Source organism: Capsicum annuum, chromosome 3 (genome assembly GCF_002878395.1).
Source record: "Capsicum annuum cultivar UCD-10X-F1 chromosome 3, UCD10Xv1.1, whole genome shotgun sequence".
Classification (NCBI taxonomy): Eukaryota; Viridiplantae; Streptophyta; class Magnoliopsida; order Solanales; family Solanaceae; genus Capsicum; species Capsicum annuum.
Genome location: NC_061113.1, coordinates 221746457 through 221770484, shown reverse-complemented (window position 1 = coordinate 221770484; position 24028 = coordinate 221746457). Strand labels below are relative to the sequence as shown.

Genomic DNA, 24028 nt, shown 5'->3' with positions numbered 1-24028 from the left:
ATATTCACCAAACAATATAAATCCCGACGGTTTGGAGCTTGATTACAGAAAATCACGACATTTTTCATAATTATTGAAAATCTCTATTGGGGTCTGCCGAAATACATAATTAGCGATTGATACATTCAACGAAGATACGTTTTTCCTTTATAAAGATACATAATTAGCTCCCGATATATTTTTTCCTATTTTGGGTCTGTCGAGATACATAATGCATCCAACAAACATATATTTTTTTCTTTTTAAAAAAATATATAATTAGTTCCCGACATATTTTTTGATTTTAGATTTATCGAGATATATATTAGCTTCCGATACATCTAACGAAGATGGATAATTAGTTGAAATTTTTATAATTGCGTTAACTAGCGGGGAATCTTCAAACAAAATACTATAGAGATTGTAATTGTGTAGTTTGATCGGAGGTATTCCCAACAAAATAAGAAATGATTCATGTCTCGTTACGGAGTTGGCCAAATGTTTGAAATTACTCGACATTAGGCGCATGAGAGTTGAAACTCCCCATAAAAATGGATCCACTTGGCATCTCTCACTAATAGGTTAGGTATGTAATGATAACACCGGGTTGTTGAGGTATGAACATCAACTACTCAACAAAGTGTATTTAAATACATAAATGAAAAATCGCTTCATGGATATTTATACTATGTCCGTTTTATAATATGGATATTCCTACTTATATGTTTGTCGTCTGGATCCTTAAACTCATTAAAAACAACATTTCAAACATTATTATGGTATGTGTAACACACTCGCCCCACATCAATTTCCATATCATTTTCAGGTATTACATTAAATTCTATATCATTTTTAAAATGTTATATAAGAAATTAAATATCAAAATAAATTTTATTAAATAAAAAAATATATAAATTGTAGAAAAATTTAAATAATCATATTTTATTTTTGCTCACAAATTAAACATCATATTCATTCCAAATAATTAAAATTCTTCTCCAACTAATTTAAATTTTTAACTATAAATTCATATATATAAACATAATGAATTTTCGATTTTTAAATTTGAACATCTTTAACAAATTCACAAAAACTTTAAGTTTTTTCAAGCTTATTCATGAAATTCAATAATTTTTCAATATCCACTATCACTCACTTTCAATTCAAATTTAAATTTTAATCCCTAAAAAATATAAAAAAAAATTTAATTTTAATTTTAATTTTAAAAAAATCTGAAAAGATTTGAATTGAGAGAAAAAAATTAAGAAAATAAAATAAAAAGTGAGTCAAGATTTTTTTTGGTTTGGGGGGGGGGGGGGGAGTATGTGCATTGGAGGCAGAGGCGGAGCTAGAATTTCAACGAAGGGGGTCCATATTCAAAGAAAACTTAGTCGAAGGGGGGTTCAACACCTACTATAACCACATAAAAAATAATTTTAATCATATATAAATAGTATATTTTTCCGTCGAAGAGGGTTCGGCCGAACCCCTGAACAGAAGGCTAGATCCGCCCCTGATTAGAGGGTGGGGGGTTGGCTGCTGTGAAGGAAGGGGATTGTAGGTAGGTGGAGGCGAGGGGTGGCTGGCACGAAAGAAGGGTGTGGGGGAAGGGCTGTATGTGGTGCTGGTGTACTGGACGGGGCTGGAGTAGGGTGGGGGTGTTGTATGCGGGGAAGAGGGCTGAGGGGTTGTTGGACGCAGGGGAGGGGGCTGGGGCTGGGGGTTGGGGGTGGGGGGATAGGGGTGCTGGATGCGGAAGAGGGGGGCTAGGGGTGTTGGACGCTGGGGAGGGGGGATGGGGGGTGCTAGGCGGGGGTAGGCATGGGGTGGTGAAAGGGTGCTAGGGAGGGTGCCATTTTTATTTTTAAAAAAAAAATTATTATTTTTTAACTTTTAAAAATATTTTAAAATTGAAAAAAATGGAGGGAAAAAAACCCCTTTTTTATTTTTTTAATATTATTTTAATATAAATATATTGCTTTCACTTGGTCATACAAGCATGTCTACACGCGTTATATCCTACTCAGCAATTTTAATGCCACATAGATCCGGTCAACGGTCAAAGGGCTTAAAATATTGAGTTTTATCAAATTAATGGGTCAGATTACAAACATGTAAATAGAAGCATTTACGTTACAAAACCGACATAGTACAAAGGTCCATCAAGCCATTTTGCCTTTAATTATGTTTTCGAAAAGTAGAACAGTAGCCAGCTATAAACTGTCATATTTGGTTTCTACTTGAGATCATAATAATTGAGTCTTATCTACAATTTTCTTCTTTTCTGGGCATGAACCTAGGTAAAAGAACCTACAGAAAGGAAGTACATATACAAAAATCTGTGTGTAGAAGTACATCCCCAGAATCTGCATGTGGTTCTCTCTCCAGATCTATCTAGACCCAAAAATTGTACTAACAGAATAATTTAGAATTTGCAAAAGAAAATCCCCTGCAAGGATCATGAAAATGGAAATGCTGGGGGCATGCACATCTGCTTGATGTCTCCGTTGAATGGTGTCTTCAAGGGGTGCAACTTAATCTCATAAAGCTTCGGCCACCATTTGCCTGTGACTGAATGAAGAAACAATTTGGTTTAATGATATGATATTTCCTCATTACAGTACACTTGTTACTAAAGAACAATAAAATTTCTCTGACAGAGCTCACCAAAAAGACGGTCACCATCCCTATCCCATGCTATGCCATTCAGGACATCAATTTTCTGCGGAACAGGTAGGTGTTAAAGAAAATGTTCAGAAGGTTTAGTAAACATTATAAACAGAACCTGAATCAGTTACTAAAGAACACTGACCTTCTTCAGATTGTGTAGCAATCCTTCTCTGCATAAGAAATAGAAGCTGAATGCATCATACTTTTACAGGGAGTAATAAATTTCCAAAAACAGGAATTATGCTACTAAGAAAGAACTGATAGAAGAACCTCAAATTGTTTAGGAGAATCCAGCCAAGAACTGAACCATCTCTGTGTGATATTCTAGCTATACAGTCAGTCTGCACATGAAGGATGACATTTGTGTCACAATTAACCCCGCACCACACTTAAATTGTAAAAGAAACTATTGAAATGGTCTGGGCTTCATGAATCAAATAGAAGATATTGTACACTGATGTTTACTAGAACTGGTATTGTTGTCACAGATGAAAAACCCAAGAAAAAAAGAAAAAAACAGAGAAGTTTTCTAGGACTTCAGCACAAAGCACAAGTTAATGCGCACAGTTATGCGAAGGAAGTCATAAATGCAGAAATAACTATAAATACAAAGGAGTTGGAAACAATTCAGTGAACTTAAATAAGCCAATCAAGCTTAAAAATCACTTTTGTATAACTCAATCGATTCAAAAAGCATTTTAAATACTCCCTCCGTTCCATTTTATGTGGCACTATTTGACTTGGCACGGTATTTAAGAAAAAAGGAAAGAGTTTTGAAACTTTTGGTCTAAAACAATTCTTAGATATTTGTGTGGTTATAAATTATTTCATTAAAGGTAAAAGGGGAATTTTAAAGTTATATTATTTCGAATTATAGTAAGGTGACATTCTTTTTGTGATAGACTAAAAAGGAAATGGTGCCACATCCCAAGGCTAGGACGGATAGGTGATTCTACCAATTTGTCTTAACCTTGGTGGACAGAGTTACCTGGTATCTGTTGCTGGTGGGAGGTGGCAGGTATCTCGTGGATTTAGACGAGGTGCGTGAAAGCTAGCTGGACACCACGGTTATTATTTAACAAAAAGGGACGGAAGGACTACATGATTTAGTTGTGAAGATGCAACTTTGAGCCTTCAAATTAAATTCACTGACTAGTTTTTCTTATACTACAGCTCTAATTTTTTTGATTCCTAATCACTAAACAATTGTTTTATTGACGGCAAATTGTATTGTTAACCGATACCTAATGCCTCATTCCATCTTCAAGATAGAGCTTCCATCTTCAAGATAGAGCCTATGGACACTCAGGCAAATGCTTAAGTGCCTTGGTCTCACTGAAGCTAAGTGATGTGAAGTGTTGCCTGCAAGAACACCAGGGGTTAAAGATGTCTCCGAGTTATTCTTTCTTTTTAGAAGGATCTGAAGTGATTCTTTAACAACACTGAAAACTTGTATGGAAAATATGCTCCATCATTTTAGTTGCTCATGCTATTAAACATTGAAATCGAAGAAACTACTACTCGGTAATATCAAAGAGAAGCAGTTGATCCAAGCTCAGTGATAAGGTACAATACCCAGAACTCATATATTGAGTTCAGATAAGGCAGTCAGTGTTAAGTCTTAACGATGTAGCCCTGTTAATATAACTACAAGGTACCCAAAAAGGACTTGCGCACAAGTACTCACACCAGCAGAACAAGCAAAATACAGATTTAAGTTTCAAGAATCTCAAGATGCTCTGCTTCGTAGTCAGAGAAAAGCACAGATTCTCCCTAATACCTTTCTCAGATTCATGTTGGATAACTATGCTGCAATGCATCTTATGACTTCAAGAGAAGGGAGTATAATTGTGATGTATAATAGGAAAGCAATCTTTCTAAAGAGGAAGTTTGGGATAACAAGTTCATACCATCCAAACATTTGCCCAAACTTCGTCATAGACATGCTCTAGTTCATTGAGTCTGTGTACTTCATCACCTTGATAACTTACGGTTTGTTTTTTAACTACTGCAAGAATGAGAAAAAAAAAACCATAAGAATAAAATAAAATATTCTCATATGAAAAATAAAACAACTGAATCATAATTTGACCTTCAGATGACAAAACCTTTCATAGTTTGAGGATCAATATGATACAGTGTAGAAGATCCATCACTTCCAAAAAGGAGTTTCCCATCAGTTGCCAATCCCCAACCATCGGGCATACCATGGTGAAACTTCTTAAACTGAAGAGAAACACAAGTTTGCAACTGTAAGAATTCCAGAGGGAGGAAAAAGAAAACAAGGAAATACCGAGTACATATCAACACAAATAGATCTTTCAACAACAAAAATACTAGCATATCTAGCACCCCAATCCCAAATCGACAAGGATTAATACGAAGCATATTTCTGTATCACAAAATGGCAGTTTATATTGTACAGAAGACTTCGGACAAAAAGCCGGGCGGCATATGGAAATGGTGATCTTTCTGTTCAAGCGGATGGAATACAGAAGACAGCTGAAATCAAAACGAAACCGGCTCTAAGTATCCCCAAGCAGAAGGAAATTGAAGTTAAGTTTTGGAGTTTTTTTTCCAGTTTAAAAGTTACACTCGAAGAAAAGTCAAAAGCTTGAAAATAAAGATGAAGTTGCCTAATATTATCACATCATTGTTAAGCATTATTAGCAATATCAATCTAAAAATAAACCAGAATAATTAATGATAGATTAACTGTATTCAGATGTATTCAGATGGCTATCAGAGAAGCTGTATGATATGCTTTGCTAGTGACAACTGAGCAAAGGTCTCAACTAACAAGGAGACCTGTCGAACAGTATATTCAGAGCAGTCAAAGATAAATTTTTTTCCCCAATATCATACTATTAGCCAAAAATAGAAGTTTCCAGAAAAATAATGTTATTGACAATGACATCGTAATACCATTTTGGCCATGACTTCGGAGTCAAAAATTGGGATTTGGCAAACAACAACAACAACAACAACAACAACAGACCCAGTATATTCCCACAAAGTGAGGTCGGGAGGGTAAAATGTACGCAGTCCATACCACTACCTCCGAGGAAGTAGAGAGGCTGTTTCCGATAGACCTCGGCTCAAGATAGAGAATAGTATACCAAGGTCGTAATGAGACATGAAACAGGCTGTAAAATAAGAGATAAAAAAATAAGAACACTAAGTCTCAGAGAAATGGGAAATGGGAAATAAGAGAAATACGAACAATACGGAATATGAAATAAGAACCTAGATACCCATGTGGTAGTAACATGCCCTCACAAACCTAAAACACCCACCACACCCAAACTCCCTTATCACTTAGCGATTACCTATGCTTACCCTAGCCGTCTACCCTAATCCGCGACCTCCACACCTTCCTGTCTAGGGTCATCATGTCCTCAGTAATATGAAGCAGTTCCATGTCATGCCTAATCATCTCCCTCCAGTATTTCTTAGGCCTACCTCTACTCCTCTTGAACCATCCAAAGCTAGCCTCTCACACCTCCGAACAGGAGCATCCGTGCCCCTCCTCATCACATGCCCAAACCATCTCAACCTTCCTTCTTGCATCTTGTCCTCCACCGAAGCCACTCCCACCTTCTCCCGGATAATCTCATTCCTAACTTTATCCTCTCTAGTTAGTTCACACATCCAACGCAACATTCTCATTTCCGCTACCTTCAATCTTTGAATATGGGAGTTCTTGACTGGCCAACACTCCGCTCCATACAGCATGGCCGGACGGACTGCCACTCTGTAGAATTTGCCTTTAAGCTTAAGTGGCACCTTCTTATCACACAACACTCCCGAGGCAAGCCTCCACTTCATCCAACCTGCGCCAATACGTTTAGTGACATCCTCATCCAAGATCAAAATAAATCATCCAGAGGGGCTAAAATTGGAGATACCATTGTTTCTCGTCCAGAAGTACCTACAAAAATGGGAAATGCCCTACCTGTGGGTGCGATTTGAACTATTGATCTACGTAATTGAAAATAACCAATTAGGTTTCGTCGATCAGCACAGAAAAAAAAACCCTTTTCTAACTAGAGAATTTTCAATAAACATCATAATAATATTACCAGACAGGACTTCATCTGAGTGAGATACTAACATCAATAGCAGAAAGTTGCAAAAAGCCACTGAACAAATATTAAAGCATAAGCCACATACTTTGCTCAGATTATGCCGATCATATATGTAACCCGTACTCTGCTGCCAAGTTACTTGAATCAGCCTAAGGAATACATTAAGATTACTGCATTAGATGATAGGACCATCTTTTTCACATAAAAAGAAAAAGCAACGATCACTGTACAAGGAAATACTAAATATGAGAGCATACCATGCAGTAAAGGGGTCAAAAATCCTTTTTAATTCAAGTTAGATCACCATTCGAAAGAATAGTGAGTACTTTCCTAATCAAAGGAGTTTCAGAAGTCCTTCAGATTTGAGGAGGTTGTCAACTTATTAGCAGAATAAGACATAATCATGTAGAAGCATCCAATGGTGTAGCCTAGAGGTCAACAAAGTGAGTTAAGAACTCTGAGGTCTCAGGTTCAAGTCGCAACGGAAAGCAAAGAAGCTAGACACCTGTGTAGGTGGGAGGTAGAAGGCTACGGTTATCACAAAAAAGAAGGGATGCAATCATGCTAATATAACAAGAGGAGGATATACTAATTCTTCGTAAACCCCCCACCCCCACCCTCCAACCCACACCACACAGACCCACAAGTACAGAAGAACCATAAAAGCTAGTTTCACAGGTTTAGGCATCAAGCCATAAAAGATCAGAGTAGTCAGAAGCCTAAAAGGGCCTATATCCATGTGGGCAACAAAAACAACTTTTTTTAATCAGTCAAAAGAAACATATTCATCAGCATCCTATTTCCCCAGAAAGTATGTTCCCGAGAAGCATCATTTACAAGCTGTATAACTTATAACCAATGGGAACCAATTTTTTGTTTGGAAAAAGAACAAATTGCGTTCACGTGAATTTCTTCCCTTGTTGAATCAAAAAATAAAAGCATTCCTCCTTTTTTCAGAATGAGTAAGAAAAAACCTGTCATCAGCTGAATGAAGTAACACCATTTAGTTCAGATCACAAACCTATCACCAAGAAGAGTTAAGCCCTCCCCAAAGTCAGAGTACGGCATTCTCTGAATAGCCTTAACCTGTGAATGCCAGAAAGAAAGGATTCAATGATATACCAACTCGGCATCTAGGCCAATTTCACTTGGAGAATCTAGGCCCATTACCTTGCCAGTCTGCAGAGTGACTTTACGAACAGATGACTGTAATCAAATATTATACACTATCAGTTATGAACCCAAAACAATATTCCGGTAAATCAATTCTTCCTAGGAAATATTCAATTGGAGTCAACTAACGAAACAGAGGGAAACTCACAGCCCCATTCATCCCAGTAGACTCAAATAGGGTGTCATTATCTGCATACAGTAGTCCCTGTAAAAAGAATGTTCAGTATTATTAGATGGAAAAAAGACTATTATCTAATAACTTATCAAAAGAAAAAGCTCCATCTGACTAATACTATTACTGGCACCTACTTTGGGACTCCTAAATAAAATGAAATAGGATAAATGTAGTGAACCCATAATATTCAGGTTTATCACCAAGCAAAGCAGCTTAAAACTCAACAGAGGGAGAACATTGATATCAAATGGCACAGCATCCATAGATTTTAATCATATTACAACAATAGTTGACATTTTTCCATTTGAAAGCTCACGGTGCAAAGAAAACTCTACTTTGTCTTTTCTCATTTAGATTTTGACACTGTAAATGTTAAGCATGTTTAAATTAATTAGACAGAACAGTTTCACCAACGTTACACATAAACCCATCATTATAGTTGATCGAGGTGAATGGAAAACAATTTCCACATCTGTTCAACAGGGAATGAGTATCAGACTACGGAGAATATTCGACCTAAAGTTATTTCATTCAGAAACGTATAGGAAATAGAACCATCAAAGTTGAACGGACGCAAGCTATGCCATGGAGAAAGACTCCTTTTTTAGACCCTTCATCTAGCCCTTATTGGCAACAGTAACACGTCCAATACAGTGGTCAAATACTATCTTAATGTTCATTAGTATAGTTGGTTTGCTGAAACTTTATATCAATTGGTGGTGCTTATTTTTAATGCAGCCAAAAAACTGCTAATTTCTTCAATTTAAAAGGATGATCTGATTTGAAAAAAATGCCAGATACTTGTACTGTTGTTAAGCGAGAGAGAAGCTCCCATTACATCCCTAGAGAAATTAGAACTAGAAATCCAGCCGGTCCTGCAACACCTGTTTGATAAGAGAAGCTAGGCCTCTCTTTATCTCTGCTATTGTAAGCCAGGGTATACCATGTGAACTGTGTAAGTCTCATCTTCAAAAAGACGATATTCAGTAATTACATAAACAAAAAAAGAAGAAAAAAATTTATCCCTCCATTTCAATTTGTTTGGATTAGTTTTTTTTTTTTTAGTTTAAAAAGGACTATCTCTTTCCTTTTCTGGCAACTCTTTATTTCGACTTTCCACATCAATGTTTGAGAGTGTAAGATTAAAGGATTATTTGATACATTCTACATTGCATTAATTCAAGACCACAAGATTTTAAAAAAAAAAAAAAGGTAGCCTGGTGCACTAAGCTCCCGCTATACGCAGGGTCCGGGGAAGGGCCAGACCACAATGATTTACCTCACATTTCTGCAAGGGGCTGTTTCGAAGGCTTCACCAGTGACCTCCTAGTCACATGGCAACAACTTTACCAGTTTCTCCAGAGTAATTTTACTTTCTTAAACGAGTTATCAAGTCAAAACAAGATAAACAAATTGAAACGCAATCTTACACTACCAAAAATCCAAATTAGACTTGTTCTTTCCTCAATGTGAAGAATTTCCAGTCCCTCTTTCTGATTACACAGATTGAATACAAGAGACAGCAGAACTCAACATAAAATGTAGAGGATCAAAAAGAAAAGGAACCTGTGTGAACGCTTCAGGATCGTGAGGGAACTCATTAACGACTTCGACAGTGTAAAGCTGATTGGACGGAACATCGGATCGAAAATCAGATTCTTTTCGCAACGACTTGTTCAACAAAAGTATGAAACAAACAACTAGGACAAATACTACAAGGAGAGAGATCTTTCTATAATGGAGAAGAAAAGGAGAGGAATTAGGCATTGAATGCTGTTGAGGTAAGGGGTTTAATCTCCTTGGAGTATTAGATTTCTTTCTCATTTTTGCGCCCGGCATGTAGTCCACTCACGACGACGTTCATGGAAGGCCACGCCGAAGAGATAAGTGGAAAAGGAGGAGGAAATGAGATTTGTTGGCCATAAGCAAATTAAATAATTTATAAATTTAAAGAAAGAAAATTGGTTTTTTAATTATTTTAGATTTTAAAATAAGTACTTATCTTATTTAAAAATTATAACATTAAAAAGAAAATTATAAGTGTTTTATAATCATACTAGTTTCATGAGGTCCGTGCTAAGCCCGGGGCCCAAACTCAAAAGATAAAATTATAATTTTAATTTAAAACTATAATTTGTATTATATTTTTTTTTTACTTTATAATTAGTATAATCTAATGATATGTTAAACAAGTCATATTGATAAGTTTTCATAATTATTAAAGTTAGTAATCACATAACTGCATAATTTTAAATAAAATATTATTTGTGAGGAAGAAAGTATTATCAGAGAATTAGAATATATCAAAACGTTACAAGTAACTCGATATTTATACAATGATATGATTTAAAATATTTAGTAATTTACGCTTGATGAAGATCATAAATAGAAAAAATACTGATACTTCTATAAATTTGCTAGTATGTAATTTCTTAGTTATAACTAAAAATAATTTCATTTTAATTTTTGTTGAGTTTTAACTTCAATCATAATTTTAGAGGCAATAATTTTCGCAAAATAATTTTTTTCATCAATAGAATCATCTAAAACAAAATTGGTGATTTCAAGTTTATACTATAGTAGTTATAACCTTAATTTAGAGTCTTTATATAAATTAACTAAAAAATGATCTATAAGGATATTAAATGATAATTAAACTACATTAATAGATTACTCAATTCGATTCATTAACTTATCATGTTTATTTTTTTCACGCCCCTTACAAGAGTATTCCGTTCGTCCCATTTTAATTAATATTTTGAGAACTGAATAATATCAAAAAGAACTATGTATGAGGTTGTAGTCGAAAATCATTGTAAATTTTTATTTGGATTAAAGTTTGCTTGAATATTTTTTGAGTTGAAGTGATTGTTGATTTAAAATGAAGGGGTTTTAACAAATTATCTAACAAGGATGAAGGGAGATTTAACAAGTGAATTTTTGAGTTAAAGTGATTGTTGATTTAAAATAATCATCTAACAAGCGGCACGAAAAAATCAATTATAAAAATCTAAGTGGAATATTTTTAATAAAAAAAATAAGGATGAAAATGGAAATATGTAATAAAAAGACACTATTAATTATCATGTGTAATAATTTTATTTCACAAAAAAATTAAAATATCAAAAAACTCCTTGTGAGGACTACCAAAATCAAGATCCTCTTTTATATATAACTAGTGAAACTATCCGCGCTTCGCGCGGTTATTCGCAATAATGATATTGCATATTAGAACCGTTCAAATTTCATTAATAGTGAGACATTATTCGCATTGTTAGCGTATATATTAAATTCTCATCTTAAAAGTTAAAATCATAATTTTAAATATAATATTCCTAGTTTCAACTCGAATGAAAAATTTCTTATTTTACCATCATAAAAAAAATTTATACTCAATTTCTCCTAATTTGTTGTAATTAAGCGATACATCTAGCTTGCAAAGAGTACTTTATGTATTGAGAGCTTTGAAAATTATGTAGAAGCATCCCATTATTTTAACAGAAAAATCTCTATTAAAAAAATCTTATCACGATATCAACCTATCATGATCTCCAATCATTCTTTTAATGACCTCTTAACAAAGCATGTGTTATGGGTAATAGGCAAAAAAATTAATAGCTAACCTCTTCACATTATCTTGGGTAAAAGTTTTCTGTAACTTTTAAATTAAAGAATCAAAAATCAGTAAAATATGTTAAAAAAAAAATCTACCAATGGAATATGAGAAAAGAAAAAGAGAATAATCTTATACCATCAAATAATACATATAATTGTTTATTTGTGTATTTTTTTTGATTGCTATCACATAACATCATACAAATAATTGATTTGCCAAAAAACAAACATGTTTATTACTATAAAATGCTATTTTAAAGATGATTATTACAAAAAAGAATAACTATACACGTACTAAGTTAAATCTTGATGGTTAAATCTATTTATCATCATAACTTTAAGATTACCTAAATGAAAATTTCTTCACATGAGATTTTTTCTCTCTTCTTCTATGCAAGGCAAAAAATTGTGCGAAAAATTAAGAAAGAACTATTTGCAATGCATTAACATGACTTTTGAATATCTCACAAAGAATATTAAGTTGCATCCCCATTTCTCATGCAAAGACCAAATTGTCTTATTAATTTCTTGGTCCTCTCTTTACCTCCGATGACTCGTCGAGAAAAATAAATATAAGCCTCGAGATTTAAATGAAAATTAAAATCAACAAACTTGAAGTTTCAAACAGTCCATGTGTTTTTCTGATTTCTTCTCCACCAATGCTTTTTGTCACCAATGATTGACTTCCAATCCTTTGTTAATTTTTTCTCTGTAAAGTAATGCTAGGGTATTTAAATAATAAACCAAACACTTCATATTCTCATCTTAACCTTAAAAAATCATAATTAACTGATTAAACAAATAGATAATTATATTAGATCTTAAAAAGAGACGTCGACAATCGAATGTCCCATTCATCAACAAAGAAGTTGAAAAGACAAAGCACATTGAAGCAAAAATATATATATAAAATAAAGGTTGAAATAGTAGTCTTTAAGAGAAATTATTAATTTTTCTTTCCTTATTATTTATTTTTTGAAATGCAACCATAATTTTTTGAGAGGATAAAACTTCAAAAAGTGACAAAATAGATAAATATATTTTTCAGCCTTTTAGATTTGGTTTGTCACCCGATCTATATAATATATACTCAATTCTAAAGCACAATTAAATTAAGAAAATTTAAAAGAGAAAGGAATAGAGAATACATGAATGAAGATGTTTGTATAGATATATAAAACATTTAAGATCTCTAATCTCCATTTCTAATCTATATGGTTAGTAGCCATTTTGTGAAAATTGTAACGAAGTTAGTAATGTTGGGTCATGGGCCTTTGTCCCTTCCTATGTGGATAAAATGAAGCCCAATTTGGACCAACCCACTTTTGCCCATAGGTCCATTACTATGGGACATATATATTGATCTTTTTAGGTCTTATTCACCATCATAAAAAAGAGAGTTTTCAGCAACCAAAGAGAGAAAAACAAAGTTGATTTTCGCACTTAAATTTAAGCCATAGCTGTCAACTTTAAAGTGCGATTTCCATTTCGTTTCTTGTTCGATTGAGCTGATTTTTGGACTGCTTGTTACTCTCATCTCAATCTTTGATTAGAAACTGACGGAGCTTGATTTGGTGTCCTGTATCTCCTGTTCTTTATTCTCGAACATTAGCTGCATTTTTTGTGCTTTCACTCATTTATTTCTCTAGTGTTTGGTGATGTGGATTATGTATTGTTTCTTGTTGTTTCATACTTGTTTGGTGGCCATTTTGGAGGACAATATTGTAACTCTTTGGTGATTATAGTGGAGGTTTTGGTCCCGTGGTTTTTTACTCTTCACACTAAAGGGTTTTTCATGTAAATCTTGTGTCTCGTGTGATTGCCTTTATTCTTGTCTTGTTTCTTTTGGTTGAGTTGTTTTTTGTATATTACTCTATTTTGCTTGGGTTTATTTGTCTCCTCTTGGTTCAAGTTGAAAGGGAAAGTTTAGTCTTGGGTATTTTCCGCTGCTACCCTGTCGGGCTCTTTGATTGTGTGCCCGTCTTTCCTAACAAGTGGTATCAGAGCGTTGGTTGTTGTTGATTGTAGCTTTGAATGATGAAGGCAAATATGAGCAAGATGGTGTGTTTGAATGGTAGTAACTATCATACTTGGAAAGGCAAGATAAAAGATCTTCTATTTGTCAAGAAAATACATCTACTTGTGTTTGTATCTACTAAACCTGAATCCATGACAGATGAGGATTGGGAATTTGAGCACTTACAGGTTTGTGGCTATATCAGACAATGGGTTAAAGATAATGTTAGAAATCATATTGTGAATGAGACATATGCTAGAAGTTTGTGGGACAAGATCGAGACACTTTATGCTTCAAAGACTGGCAATAACAAATTATTCCTGCTTAAGCAATTAATGAATATCAGGTATAAAGAGGGCAGTCCTATTTTTGATCATATTAATGATTTTCAGGGTGTCCTTGACCAGCTGTCCGGAATGGGTGTAAAGTTTGATGAAGAAATTCAGGGACTTTGGCTTCTTAATACTCTGCCTGACTCTTGGGAAACTCTTCGAGTTTCTTTGACTAATTCTGCTCCCGGTGGTATTATAACTATGGAATATGTTAAGAGTGGTGTCTTGAATGAAGAGATAAGAAGAAGATCTCAGGCCTCATCTTCTTCATCTTTACACTCTGATATTTTGGTTACTGAAGAGAGGGAGAGAAATAAGTTCAGAGATTCAAATGATAGAGATAAAAGTAGAAGCAAAACAAGGTCCAAATTCAAGAATGTTACATGTGACTATTGCAACAAAAAGGGGCATATCATGAAATATTGTTACAAGCATAAGAGAGATATAAAACGGCAAAAGAAAGAAGATGATAATGAAAATTGTGTTGTTGTTGTTGCTAATGATGATCTTCTTGTTACTTGTGGTGAGAATGCCATTAATCTTGTTTGCGATGAGTCTAGCTGGTTTGTAGATTCTGGTGCTACTTCTCAGGCTACGCCAAAGAAGGAATTATTTTTTTCTTATACTCCAAGTAATTTTGGGATATTGAAAATGGGCAATAATGATGAAGTTAAAGTACTTGGCATTGGCACGATTTGTTTGGAAAGTAACAATGGTTCTAAACTAGTTCTCAATAATGTCAAGCATGCTCCAGATGTTCGTCTAAATTTGATTTCTGTAGGAAGTCTTGATGATAAGGTTTATGTTAATACCCTTGGTGTTGGCCAGTGGAAGCTTACTAGAGGTTCGATAATTGTGGCTCGAGGTGACAAGTTGTCTAACTTGTACGTATTTCAAGGCTCTACTTCTAGAGGCTTGATAAACTTAGTAGAGAATGATACTTCATCAGAGTTGTGGCATAGAAGGTTGAGTCATATGAGTGAGAAAGGGATTGATAGTTTGGCTAAGAAAAATTTACTTTCTGGAGTAAAACAAGCAAAGTTGAAGAAGTGTGTTCATTTCTTAGCCGGTAAACAAAAAAGAGTTTCTTTTCAGAGTCATCCGCCTTCAAGAAAGCTCGATTTGCTGGAGTTAGTGCATTCTAATTTGTGCGGTCCTTTTAAAGTAAGGTCTTATGGTGGTGTACTTTACTTTGTGACTTTTATTGATGATCATTCTTGCAAACTCTAGGTATTTCCTTTGAAGTCCAAGGATCAAGTACTTGATGTGTTCAAGAATTTTCAGGCCTTGGTTGAAAGACAGACAGGGAAGAAATTGAAATGCATCCGTTCAGATAATAGTGGTGAGTATATTGGTATTTTTGATAGATACTGCAGAGAGTAGGGTATTCGGCATCAGAAAAATCCTTCAAAGACTCCTTAGTTGAATGGCTTAGCAGAGAGGATGAACAAAATACTAGTTAAGAGGGTTAGATATATGCTTTCAGATGCTAAGCTGCCAGATTCCTTTTGGATAGAAGCACTTAATACGGCTGTTTATGTTATCAATTTGTCTCCTACTATTGCTTTGAATGGTGATGTCCCTGACAGAGTTTGGTCTAGTAAGAATGTTTCTTATGATCATCTTAGAGTCTTTGGATGTAAATCTTCTGTTCATGTTCCTAAGGATGAAAGGTCAGAGTTGGATATTAAAACTAGACAGTGTATCTTCATAAGTTATGGTCAAGATGAATTTGGCTATCGTTTCTATGATCCAGTTGAGAAGAAACTTATTATAATCAGCGATGTTGTGTTCTTTGAAGACCAAATAATTGAAGATTTTAACAAAGCTGAGAAGGTTGATTCTCAGAGTAGTGAGAGCCTAGTTGATGTTGATCCAGTTATTTTGACTACTGCTCCTGAAGAAAATCTTCATGATGATGAAAATCAAGTTGATAATGAAGATGATGATCATGTTTAGAATGACCAGCAAGAATTTTTTGATGCTCCAGTGCAAGTTGATATGGTTGATCAGCAACCAGTTGTTGATGCTTTAAAGAGTTCTCTCAGACGATCTATAAGAGAGAGAATACCTTCATCTCATTATTCTCCCAGTGAGTATGTACTCTTGACTGACGGGAGAGAACCTGAGAGTCTTGATGAGGCCATAGAAAGTAAAGAAAAAGAAAAGTGGTTTGACGCTATAGAAGATGAAATTAAATCTTTGCAAGATAATCATACCTTTGATTTGGTTAAGCTGCCTAAAGACAGAAAAGCTTTGAAAAATAGGTGGATTTTTTGGGTAAAGCATGAAGATGGTAAAAGGGAGTTGATTTTGATGAGATATTTTTTTCGGCTGTAAAGATGTCATCCATTCGTGTGGTTCTAGGCTTAACTGCAAGTCTAGATTTAGAGATTGAGCAAATGGATGTTAAAACTGCTTTTCTCCATGGTGACTTAGATGAAGAAATTTATATGGAGCAACCCGAAGGTTTTGAAGTCAAGAGAAAAGAGAATTATGTTTGCAAATTGAAGAAGAGCTTGTATGGTTTGAAACAAGCTCCTAGGCAGTGGTACAGAAAGTTTGGTTCCTTTATAAATCAGCAGAGCTTCAAGAAAACTACTTCAGACCATTGTGTTTTTGTGCAAAAATTCTCTGATGGTGACTTTATTATTGTGTTGCATTATGTTGATGACATGCTTGTTGTTAGTCATAATGCTTGCAGGATTCAAAAGTTGAAGCAAGAGTTGAGTAAGTTTTTTTCTGTGAAAGACTTAGGATCAGCAAAGCAGATTCTTGGCATTCAGATTGTCCTTGACAGAAAGGCTAAGAATTTGTGGTTATCACAAGAGAAGAACATTCAGAAAGTACTTCGAAGGTTTAACATGGACAACGCTAAGGTTGTCAGTACACCTTTAGCTATGCACTTCAAGTTGAGCACGAAGTAGTGTCCTTCCAATGATGATGAGAAGGAAGATATGAAGAAAGTTCCTTATGCTTCAGCTGTTGGTAGTTTGATGTATGCAATGGTTTGCACAAGACCGGATATTGCTCATGTTGTTGGTTTTGTTAGTCGTTTTCTTTCTAATTCGGGAAGAGAACATTGGAATGCTGTGAAGTGGATTATGAGATATCTTTATGGCACTTCTAGTCTGAGTTTGTGTTTTGGTACAGGGAAGCCTAGTCTTTGTGGTTATACTGATTTAGATATGGCTGGTGATGTTGATACTCGCAAGTCTACTTCAGGGTATTTGGTTACTTTTGCAGGGGGAGTTGTGTCTTGGCAATCTAGGTTGCAAAAATGTGTTGCTCTATCTACTACAGAAGCTGAGCTTATTGCTGCCGTTGAAGCTTGTAAAGAATTACTTTGGATGAAGAGATTCTTGGGGGAACTTAGTTGTGCTCAAGAGAGGTATGTGATTCATTGCGACGGTCAAAGTGCCATACATCTTGGGAAGAATTCTACATTTCACGGTCGATCTAAACACATTGATGTGAGATACTATTGGATTCGGGATGTGTTGGATTCTAAGTTGCTTGAACTTGAGAAGATTCATACGGATGATAATGGTTCTGACATGATGACTAAAGCTTTGCCAAGAGAGAAGTTTGAAGATTTTTGCATGATCGTCGGGATGGCGGTCTCCTCCACATAGTTGGGAGGGGGAGAATTGTTGGGTCATGGGCCTTTGTCCCTTCCTATATAGATAAAATGAAGCCCAATTTGGACCAACCCACTTTTTTCCATAGGTCCATTACTATGGGTCATATACATTGATCTTTTTAGGTCTTATTCACCATCATAAATAGAGAGTTTTCAGCAGCCAAAAGAGAAAAACAAAACTGATTTTCGCACCTAAATTTCAGCCACAATTGTCAACTTCAAATTGCAATTTCCGCTTCGTTTCTTGTCTGATTGAGCTAATTTTTGGATTGCTTATTTCTATCATCTCAATCTTTGATCAGGAACTTTCGGAGCTTGATTTGGTGGCCTGTAGCTCCTATTCTTCATTTCCGAACAGTAGCTGCATTTTTTGTGCTTTCACTCATTTATTTCTCTAGTATTTGGTGTTGTGGATTATGTATTGTTTCTTGTTGTTTGGCACTTTTTTGGTGGCCATTTTAGAGTACAATATTATAACTATTTGGTGATTATAGTGGAGGTTTTGGTCTCGTAGTTTTTTACTCTTCACACTGAAGGGTTTTTCACGTAAATCTTGTGTCTAGTGTGATTGCCTTTATTCTTGTCTTGTTTCTTTTGGTTGAGTTGTTTTTTGTATATTACTCTATTTTACTTGGGTTTATTTGTCTCCTCTTGGTTCAAGTTAAAAGGGAAAGTTTAGTCTTGGGTATGTTCTGCTGCTACCCTGTCGGGCTCTTTGATTGTGTGCCCGTCTTTCCTAACAAGTAACTGGTAAGAAGAAGTAAATCAATTGTAATGAATAATTAGACAAAAAATTTAGGAGAGAAAGATAAACAATTCTCACCATAAATATTTGACAATGCTTAAGGAGATAAAAGTTTAAGATACCTAATATCCTTCTGTTTCGATTAAGAAACAAATGCAACACGCCCATCATCTAATTCACATAAGGTTTCTAGATATATATTTTTTGGAGACTGCATATAGATATTTAAGACTATTTAATTGGCAGCATCCCTTCAAATTCTATAATTAACTCATGCACATGTAAAGTTAGTAACTGAAAAATATGCATTATAATAAAAGAAGAATTTACTAACATATGTATTTAAGGTAGGAAAAAAAATTTAAGAATGTAGTAAATGATAATTATAATAAAGGAAGAGATTTTCTATACTTTTTGACAGATTACATAACCAAAAAATAGGGAAAAAAAACCTCAAAATTCTAAGAAAAAAGATAAATACTAATGGTGGCCAATGAAGCATGTCACATCACCTTGCTCATAATCTTCCTTTATATATATATTTAGATTACTAGATTGCCGGTGAGCACGGGCATGTTTGCATATCATTGTACAAAAGTGGCTCTATTTAGATGTGCACAATAATTTAAAAAGTGCAAGGCCAGAATATTCGAAAAGAAAAACTATAATTTGTTTTCTGCACTACAGCCTTCGCGTCCTTGAGTTTCAGACCACAAGATTAATTATACTTTTCAATTTGATATTTACAAGTAGAATCAAGATAATTGGAAGATCTGAAAGTCAAATAAGATCATCAGGTTAGAGTTTTCCTACAGCTCATTTGTGAAATCATCACGTTGTTGTTCTTTTTCAGTTCCATTAATCGCGTCTAGATCTGGATTTTGCAGACGGCAAGTTATCAAGACCACATCATCTTCCTCCTCCCAAGCATTCGCTGGTCAATCAATAAAACCAGACTCAGTTTGGATCAGTTGGTAAGACTAAAGCATGTACATGTTGTGATTCGTTGAAGTTTATGTCTGGTGGTGTCCAATAAGAAGATAAATATTTTTGTATTTCAAGTAGTCATTATGTCTAACAAGATGATCTATGAAGTGCAAACCATTTACATTGGGTCCTAATGCATATCCATCTCTTCGAAGTGAAAAATTATACATTGATATCTACCTCGTGACTAGAAATTTTTTCTATTTTCCAATCAAAGGGCATGAACTTCCACATATCAAATATAAAAATGAAAACAAATTTCATACCATTATGGAATATGAAGCAGCTAGGCAGCTCGAACCACGTGATTAAGGATTCATTTTTTGCGTAGCATGGAAGAACTCCAAAGCGAGCCTTCTTTGTGGGGCCAAAGATGTATGCCAGCTGTTTGTTTTTCACTATTTCCTAAGAAATACATAGCCTATTAATCTCACTTTTGTGATTAAATTTAGAAAAAAAAGCATGAGGGAACTTTTAAGCAGTTGACTGAACCAAGCAATTGAACTGTCATTCATCTGTAAAGGCATCAAGTGTAAACTCGCAGATAACATCTAGTTAACTTCCTTATGCATATGGATAGCACATCTCAAAGTTGATCTGATGAATACTGGACTTCAAAGAGCCATAGATTATTCATTAAGCACTTGAAGACGAGTTGAATATCATAATTTACTTTCCATTTGCAAGAAACTCAAAATCATTTAGTTCCATTTTAGCCATTATTTTACTTAACCCTTTTGCTTATAAAACAACACCACCATCTCCGAGAACTCAAAAATATCAATAAGAATGATGCTACTTCACCAGAATAACTTCTGTCGTAGTCATCAGGAGAGCGAACCTGAAACTCTACAAGTATAGATCAATAGAAAAAGAAATTGCGAAGATGGCATACCTTTGGTCTGAAGTACAATAGAAGATCCATCATAATTGCATATTTTTCAGTAATAGTAAAGTCGTGCATCATAACAGATGCTGGTATTGTTATTGGAACTGGATCTTTCATGACACCATCCTTGGAAATGACTCTATACGTAGCGTAAGGTGGTGTCTATAAGCAGCCAAAAGTAAACTTCTCCCCTGTATGCAAATATTTCCAGGTTAAACTTTATATTTACATAACAATATATAATTGAATAAATCATCACATATTTTACTCCCCAACTTTATTTTAGATCCATATTTCATTGTACATCTGAACAAAAGGCACCTGGACACCTAAGTTCTTTCTCTAATAAAGGCCACGTAACTTGAATCAAGTTAACATCAGTTCAAATCCTTGTGATCTCCGCTACTAAGTAGTTAAGTGTACTTTCATAAAATAGTAGTGGGTGGTAACAGGATATTTTAAAGGTTCTTATATCTCCATTCAAGTAATGACCTATATGGCATTCAAGAAGTCAAGGTCCGAAATGGGAGGAAGAACCTTGTTCATTGGAGAACAACTCGAAGGATTTTGCAACTAAAGGTAAGGATACATGGAAGTGTTGAGCTGATAGCCACAGGTGATGGGTGTTCCTTTTTAAAAGTTTAGGTAACATTCTTTACGAACAAAGGACTGGAACCAATTAAGCAGTCATATTTATTTTCATAATTGGTTGCAGATCCAGATGACTTTTCTCTTACCAGTTACAGAGTCAACTTTTAGGTGAGAAGTGAAGAAATGTTGCAACCTTTTATTGTAATCCAGCATGCCAATCGTTTGCAGATCTCCATCCTTCAGAACTTTAACTACATCTATAAACAGAATATTCATTTGTCCATTTAAGAAGGAAAACACAGTATACCAATAATTGGGTTCTTAGGTGGCGCACAATCACAAACTTCAACAAACAACAATCTTACTAAAAGAACAATCACATCACTGTTTGGCATCTTGAATGCATATAAGATCATCTCTGGCAATTAAAAAGTTATAGTCGTACAGAATAAATGGAAGGAAGTAATTTACTATAAGATGTCAAAGAATCCTGATAACATATTCAAGTCAGCAAGCATTTAGATGATAGATTGCTTAACATTATTAACTGTAAGATGTGCCTCATGCATATTTATGTTTGTATGTCTATTCCATGTTGGGCATGAGATTTATGTGCTCCAATGTCTATGCATTTGCTTAATGCTACCTATTAGGATAGATTTCATAATAATGTTTGAGACTCCAACTAAAGCAGCATGGATCCTTATCAAGATATTTACAAGATAGGTGACAAATGATGCAAAACTAAACTTTATTTCAGCATATCTTACCCGATGCTTGCCATACCCCAGCTCATCAGCAACACGTGATGCTAGCTAAACAGTAATGTGTTCTAAGAGCAACTGTTGGCTGCATTAGAATAAAACGTTCAAAGTTACAGATGCCCATAATCTAGAATTTTTACTTTGAAATCTAAGCAGCAGTGGCTCGAAAAGAAAGAACCTTTGCACCTTTGACACAGTGGATATTTGATACTTCTGGTCTTCTCGTGAGCATGCTGTGCAGCACAATAAAAAAGTCTTCCTACATGAATCACAATGATATACACATCAAAATTTGCACAACCTCAATTAGATTCAAAGAAGCTAATAAGAAAGGACTCACTTCTAGTATTGCAAAGTACGGTCCCACACACAATGGATCAATATCCAATTCTGAATCATGAACCTGAGAAAAGTAAAACACACCAGAAGATGAGAAAACTGCAAATTTGAAGTATTTTCTGCATCAACTTGCAGATGTGATTTTAAAATTAGAAGGGAAGTAACAAGTAATTGCATTCTCCCAGGGCATGGTTTGGTAGTGTTCAATTACTGGTTAAAATAGAACCACGTTTACGAATGCCATTTTTAATGTTGTCTCGCTAAAAGTACATTCCCTCTTTGAAAGACTTTCAACCTGAAACTGCATTTTCCAACAACAAATTATCAGCTTGATAACAAGAAAACAAATTATTGTCCACAAATCCGACGTCATACTACTACATTCTCCAACCTAAACAAGGAAAGAAAACTGTCAAGTAATGGATTAAGACTTACTCCTAGACCATATGATCCATATGTCAATATTGTGCCAGAGGCAAACCTGAGGTATCTTTTGGGGAGAGCATGATCGTAAGCCACTGTGTTAACCCATACCCTCACTATCTGATAAATGAGAATGAATAAATAATGTAATCAAGTAACTCTTTCCAAGAGAAAATCGACCCTCGGGAATTGAGAAGTCAATTACAGAATTTACATAATTGAAAATCTAGGCATTTCTATGAGTTGTTTAACCTGTGATTTATACTTCATTTAAAATTACAATGAATTTCTCGTACTCTATTTTTATTTTATACAGTATTGGCTTGATATGAGTTTAAATTAAGTAATGATGAGTGAGAATTTATACCCGAGTTTGGCATAGAGGCATAGCTATTGTTATAGTAAAAGACCGGGAAGAAAATCTATAGAATCTATTATAGCACAAAGCCGAATATCTTCAGATACACAATAGGCCATCATAGGTATAAGGATATTTGGTTTTGTTGTTTTATTTACATTTTTGTGTCTTTGGCTATTTATTTTATATAATAATTTACCGTCTTGTTTTCATTCTTTAGCTAGTTCTTTTCTTGCCATATGACGAATTCCAGACATCTATAGATGATATTTTCTCATTTATAGAAAGTAAAATGCTAATTTACCCAATTCAGATAAAATTATTCTCACCTTTTTGAGTTTGTTAATAGCATTTTTCCTCTTTATTTTCTCTTCCGGAGAGGGCACTAAACCTTCATCTGCCATCATCTGCAAACAAACATTAATCAAAAAACACAACATATCAGTGTATCCTGAGACTTGATATAAACTTTGATCCAAACACTTTAAAATGCACCCTTTCAACATTTTGATAGGAGGAGAATTGCAACGATATCGTAAATCAAGTATATAAGAAGTTCAATGTTTAAAAATATAAAAGAATTAATGTAGTTCGAATTAGCAATAAAAGTTTGTTAAATTGATTGATAAGCCAAAATATACTAACCTGAAATGAATATACACAATTTATACAAGCCATCTAGAGTATAAAAAATAAATTGGAATAGATAGAGAAGGATCATCCTCGAATAACAGGAACCTCACCCTACTACAAATCAGTAAGGAAAAGTAGGAATCACGTCAACACTGGTTGGTAGTACTCCAATCTGCATCAGGAGAAAAATGTAGAAGTATAATATGAGTACCACAGGTACTCAATTTGAATCATCGGCTGCCTGAGCTCAGCCTGAGCTCAATACAGGAAAAGTATCACTAAAATACGGGGGCGTAGTCTAAGTCAATAGTAAATAGGAACTGAAATGAAAACAACTATCGAGCCACATAAATGTGATATACGAATAAGTAAAAACAATACAGAAAGATAAATAAGTAATAAAAGGCAAACCAAACATAACCTAACTCGGCCATCATAATGGTTACCCAAAACTAAAACTTAAAAAATAATCCTTCCGCTGCTAACATTTCACACACAACAAAATAACTTTCCAATAGACTTCTACATACTCAACTAAAATACAAACACAGAGACACTTGCTTTAACTGTAAGATTCGAACTCAATTTCCTCTCCATGTCTTCTCTT

The 24028-nt window shown here is 34.6% G+C and overlaps 2 protein-coding genes across 2 annotated transcripts; both read right to left on the bottom strand.

The window, feature by feature from the left end:
- Window positions 1–2126: 2126 nt before the first annotated feature.
- LOC107863204 (glutaminyl-peptide cyclotransferase) lies at window positions 2127–10023 on the bottom strand. Its single transcript, XM_016709021.2, has 11 exons — window positions 9652–10023; window positions 8059–8115; window positions 7908–7943; window positions 7759–7823; window positions 6823–6886; window positions 4758–4875; window positions 4560–4657; window positions 2920–2990; window positions 2792–2819; window positions 2647–2701; window positions 2127–2550 (listed from the first exon to the last, which is right to left on the bottom strand). The coding sequence occupies exons 1-11, from the start codon at window positions 9922–9924 to the stop codon at window positions 2438–2440; spliced, it is 978 nt and encodes a 325-aa protein (XP_016564507.1). The 5' UTR covers window positions 9925–10023; the 3' UTR covers window positions 2127–2437.
- Window positions 10024–18930: 8907 nt separating this feature from the next.
- LOC107863206 (carotenoid 9,10(9',10')-cleavage dioxygenase) lies at window positions 18931–21320 on the bottom strand. Its single transcript, XM_047408659.1, is given in 5 exon segments — window positions 18931–19371; window positions 19691–19829; window positions 20320–20504; window positions 21051–21161; window positions 21212–21320. Coding segments are annotated over 5 exon segments (669 nt in total). The 3' UTR covers window positions 18931–19246.
- Window positions 21321–24028: the final 2708 nt, after the last annotated feature.